The sequence below is a fragment of the Centruroides sculpturatus genome, unplaced genomic scaffold (assembly GCF_000671375.1).
Source record: "Centruroides sculpturatus isolate CEXI.00-Female unplaced genomic scaffold, Cexi_2.0 scaffold449, whole genome shotgun sequence".
Classification (NCBI taxonomy): domain Eukaryota; kingdom Metazoa; phylum Arthropoda; class Arachnida; order Scorpiones; family Buthidae; genus Centruroides; species Centruroides sculpturatus.
The window spans coordinates 571,105-576,628 of NW_019384714.1; the positions used below are offsets into that span (position 1 = coordinate 571,105).

General features: G+C 32.9%; 1 protein-coding gene across 1 annotated transcript in view; it reads left to right on the forward strand.

Moving 5' to 3' along the window:
* Positions 1–4,778, forward strand: part of LOC111627895 (sterol O-acyltransferase 1-like) — a gene marked incomplete at its 3' end in the record, with an annotated part of 28,133 nt that extends 23,355 nt beyond the window's left edge. Inside the window, exons 9-10 of the mRNA XM_023371576.1 lie at positions 3,681–3,777; positions 4,505–4,778. Coding sequence (XP_023227344.1) covers positions 3,681–3,777; positions 4,505–4,778 — 371 coding nt within the window. The remainder of the gene's footprint in view (positions 1–3,680; positions 3,778–4,504) is intronic.
* Between the last annotated feature and the right edge of the window lie 746 nt (positions 4,779–5,524).

Consider the following 5,524-nt stretch of genomic DNA (forward strand, 5'->3'; position numbering starts at 1 on the left):
AAAATAAAAAGCTCCTTTTCAGACGCTAAGGAAACGGATTAGGTGTCTCGAATGAACAATGCAATTGTTTTTTTTCGTAAATTTGTTAAACAATGGAAACGGATAAATTCGAGGAAAACGCGACAAGAGAGAGGAATCATATTCAGTCGCAACGTTGACCTCTCCCGCGCCCTTCATTAGGTTTCGAATTGTCACCAGGTGACTATGAGAGACCAATGGAGAGGCAACGACGGTTAAGAAATCTATAAAACCGTGCGACTCAAGGGACAAAGGTTCTTGGTTCATAATTCTTGGTTCATAGTTCTTGGTTCTTGGTGTTCCTCTCCAGGATTTTTGTGATCCTACTTATCAACAGCGACCGATTCGTCAACTCCTGTGACTTAGTGTCGCTCTCCCGTGACGTAGTAATTTGCACGGATTGCCAGAGACTTTCGCCGAAGCTGTGCCGCACACCCTGGTCTCAACGTCGATCTCAACGTACGACATCGAAGGATCAACGGAGAAAGTCGGACCCTTGAAGGAACTTTTAATTTGTTCCTCGAGCTGTGTTACGTTGAAAATTTGAAGAACGTTGTAAGAATCTTTTGTAATATAATAAACGGGTTAAAAATGGTAAACCTGTCTCAGAAAGTCATTCTGCGCCCACACGACAGAAAGAACCGCTTGGCTGTCGAAAAATCCTCACCCTAATCGGCTGACCTCACAGTGGTGTCAGAAGTGGGATTATTGTGCCCAAAGTTACACTGGTGGGAAAAGGTAGTAATACCGTCCGCCAGGATCTCGAGGAAGCCGATATGAAATTGTGGGAGTGAGGAAGAAAGGTGCATCAGAACATGGCCACTGAGACAGGTGCCCCATCTGCCCCATCGCAAACGCAGGAGGTAGGCGAAGGTTCAATCGCAGCGTTAGGGGGAATGATTCCCACCTTCAACGGTGAAAGCGGGCGAGTCACCGACTTTTTCGATACATTGGATGAAGTAGCTGGGCTAGCGGGATGGACAAAGCGACAAAGTTTAAGCATTGCAAAATGTAAATTGGCAGGCGTTGCCAGAGATTTCGCATGGAGAGACATGCACATGAAAAGTGTCGAGGAATACGAAGAGTTTAAGCGGTTAATGGTGAAGAGATTCGATCGCGTACCGTATTCGATGCGAGTGCAGAAATTCCACGCTTGCGTCCAGCGGCGCGAGGAAAATGTTCAGGAGTTTGCAGTCAGACTACAAACTCTAGCCAACGCCACGACGATCGAACACACGGGAACGACAGAACAGGAGCGCGCAATCATAAGGCAATGTCAGCAACGGGAGCTGGATGAAAAGCTTCGCGTGCAATTTTTATANTTTATTTATTTTTACAGGGTGGGTTAAGTGTACTGTACCTAGGTAACCTCAATGATGGCACTTTGGACTGTTCGTGATTCCTGTGGACTCCTCCTGGAGGGGAGCCACCGGCAGGCCGCCCTTTGTTTAATGCAGCATTTCTCAAAGTGGGCAATAACACCCCCTTGTGGGCGATGAGTAAATCTAGGGGGCGCTAGGGGCAGGGTATTGAACAGTGACCAAAAGCAAAATTGGGGTTACTGAAAGCCATTCCCTTTCTTCTGTTAAACTGATAAGAGGAAACGTTGCGTTTAATGGTTTCCAGATGCTGAGAACAATGTACAGTAAGGGCACAAAGTATGAGATTCATAAAAAAGTTTTCCTAAGAATATTTCCAATCCTTCCTCATACAAGAGAAAATGGGTTAGGGGTGTTGGGTATAACTTTATGGAACAAAGGGGCGGTGGATCAAAAAAGTTTGAAAATCACTGGTTTAACGTCATTAGTTATTGATTCATGGTAGTTCTTGAACAAAAGAAAAAAAAGGAAATGTCTACTAAAAATGTAGTTAACCTAACCAAACTAGCCTAACCGAAGCACCACCATTGGAGTTACCTAGGTACACTTTAACCACCGGGTGTACTATGGTGGCATTTCGAATTACACAAAATCATTTTTTTTACACTGGCACCTATTTGTAGTACATAAAATCAGTTCAGTCTAGGTCAAACTAGTTAAGCCTAAAGTATTTAGGCCAAACTAGATTGTCCTAGGCTAAACTAGTATATCCTGACACTCATAGGATAAACTAGATTGGCCTGTAATCGGGTTTGGCCAGTAACATATACATACAGAAATGATCATAATCAATTTATTCAGAGAACAAGTTTAAAAATATGAAACAATTAGAACTGCAAATTAAATTTTATTTTAGGAAATTAATTTAGTTTAGACAAATGCAAATTGAAGTAGAATCTAAATCAAAGAAAAGACTGATGGAATTAAAAGCTAAAGAACACTGTAGTTCATGAGAGACAGAATAGAGGCAGAAAGATTGAAAACTTTAAGTTTTAAATTCAAAAAATTGAGCTAAAGTTGCTAAGCCATTGTTTTCATAAATTGCAGGCAATAGCAGTTTTCTTCTTCAAATGCAATAATTTTATGGAAGTGTATACTTTCAACTTATCAATCATGATGTTTGGTTTACTGAAGTCTTTGTTAGCCACAACAATTTCCTGTGACTTTGACACTTATAGAATCATAATCAGGGTATTTTGTGGCATAACCAGTTAGTGATAAGTTTTTGTTCTGACCATTACGAAATACTTTTCCATAAAGTGTACCCTCTTATATGATATAATAAATATATCTATTTGAAATCATTTTATTTAGTCATTAGTAAATGTAAAATAAGTCAATGATTACAAATATGATTTTACAAAAAATAGATTATTAAATTTTTAGTTTAATTAATCTACAATCACATGCAGTTTTTTCCACAAAACTGCATGCATAAGATGGCAATTTTCCTCTGATTTTTCACATGCATTTATGCTATACATAACTGCAGTCCTTTGAATTTGGTGATTCTGAAGAAATCTGAGATTGTGTATGTACAAAATTTCAAGATCATACATTGTTAGTTTATAACATATTGTTTTGTTTACAAAACAGTGTCTCTAACACTTTGTAATAATGTGGACTAATGTGAAATGAATTCAGCTGAGGAAATGAATGATGGGAGGGCTGAGGTATTTTTCAGAAATACTAGAAAATGATCTTTCTGTATTTTTTGGGCATGAAATAAATGAAAAAAATTTAAATTGTTGAAGATCATAGTGTCTTAGCTATTTTATGAAGACAAGCATTCAAGGTCATAGTGATACCAATGTCATGATATCATATGTAGTTGACAAATATCTATGACATTGTGACTCACTTTTGAGGCAATTTTGAAAAGTCTTCAATTTTCTGCTCTTGAAAATGATGTCAGAGCAGAAAATTATTGTCTTATGCATGCACTTGTGTAATAAAAAATTGTATGCAATCACATGCTTCATGTGGTGATTTTTCTACAGTGGTTTTTGAGGGCCTGTGATAAAATTTTTAGTCAGATGGATAAAATGAGCATGAGGATCTCATGGAAGCACAACTAAGTAAATCAAATATTTGGTGAAAAATTATCACAAAAAACTAGTACATGTGGAAAATTTCCTCCACATGTACTAGTGTCCTCATGTGATCACAGATTAATATTAAAACAATTGAATGAAATTTTAACTTTTTATGATTAATATAAAATTATATTTATATTATAATTAAATTAATGTTATAATTATATGAATTTAATTATATATCTAGATGGAGATAAATCCCTTGATTCACCATGTCCAGATTTTGGAAAATTTTTATATTTTCTCTTTGTACCAACACTTATTTATCGAGATAATTATCCTAGGTAAATAAATTAATAGTCACTTTGTATTAAATTTAATTGCTTAAAACAAATATTTTCAATTTAAAAATTAGTTTAGGTTTAATATTTAAATTCTTTAAACAAAACAATATTTTAATTTAATTATTTTAAGAAAGTTTCTAATTTATAAAAACTATTTTAACAGTATTGCATAAAGTTTTTTATTGAAAAGTAGAAATTCTTTACAAAAATAGTGCCCAATAGTAAAAAATTGTTATATTCTAATGATATAATAGAACATTCTCTTGGTATATTTATCTAAATATACCAAGAGAAGTTGGATTTGAAAGGACAGATTTCATTATCCAAGAAATAAATAATTAAAATTTTAACTTGAGGAACTTTTAAAAAATTTGCAAAGTAGATGGAGAAGAGCCTGTAAGGAAAGGTTGATTCTGCTACTGTTGACTGTTTTCAGACAATTAGAAAGGAAAATGTAGAAAAGTTCAAAACAATTTTTGAATTAATAGTTTATAATTTTACAAGATCAAAATTTAAATTTAAAAAAAATTTGGGAGTTTGGACTGGTTATCTGCACAAAATTATGATAAATTAAGAAAATTTTTTTTAACAACACGTTATTTTATATTATATTTTTAACAAATATAACATATCTTTATAATTATCTGTAATATTGTATAATAATAGTTTTAGAAATTTCTATTAAAATATATTTTTTTTAAAATAATGTAATTATTTAAATTTTTAGGACCTCAACTGTATGTTGGAAATATGTTGCTGTGAATTTCATTCAAGTTCTTGCTTGTCTGTTTTATATATATTATATATTCCAAAGATTCTGTGTGCCAATTTTTCGTAGATTTGGCCATGAAAGATTTACTCCAAAAGGACTACTACTATCAGTTTTTGGATGTATGATGCCAGGAACATTAGTTTTGTTAATAACTTTTTTTGCGCTACTTCATTCTTGGATGAATGCTTTTGCAGAAATGCTTCGGTTTGCAGACAGAATGTTTTATAAGGTAATAATTATAGAGAAATATGTTTATGAAATGTTAATTGATACTTATTATTGATAATTAGAGTATTAATATCACAGTTAATAACTAATTAATGAATAAATTTAATGAGATATTTATTAGACATAAAATACAGAATTTTATCATTTTTAACTCTAACTTTTTAAAATTTATTTTAATTTAATTATTTTAAGAAAGTTTCTAATTTATAAAAACTATTTTAACAGTATTGCATAAAGTTTTTTATTGAAAAGTAGAAATTCTTTACAAAAATAGTGCCCAATAGTAAAAAATTGTTATATTCTAATGATATAATAGAACATTCTCTTGGTATATTTATCTAAATATACCAAGAGAAGTTGGATTTGAAAGGACAGATTTCATTATCCAAGAAATAAATAATTAAAATTTTAACTTGAGGAACTTTTAAAAAATTTGCAAAGTAGATGGAGAAGAGCCTGTAAGGAAAGGTTGATTCTGCTACTGTTGACTGTTTTCAGACAATTAGAAAGGAAAATGTAGAAAAGTTCAAAACAATTTTTGAATTAATAGTTTATAATTTTACAAGATCAAAATTTAAATTTAAAAAAAATTTGGGAGTTTGGACTGGTTATCTGCACAGCACCACCATTGGAGTTACCTAGGTACACTTTAACCACCAGGTGTACTGTGGTGGCATTTTGAATTACACAAAATCATTTTTTTTACACTGGCACCTATTTGTAGTACATAAATCAGTTCAGCTTAGG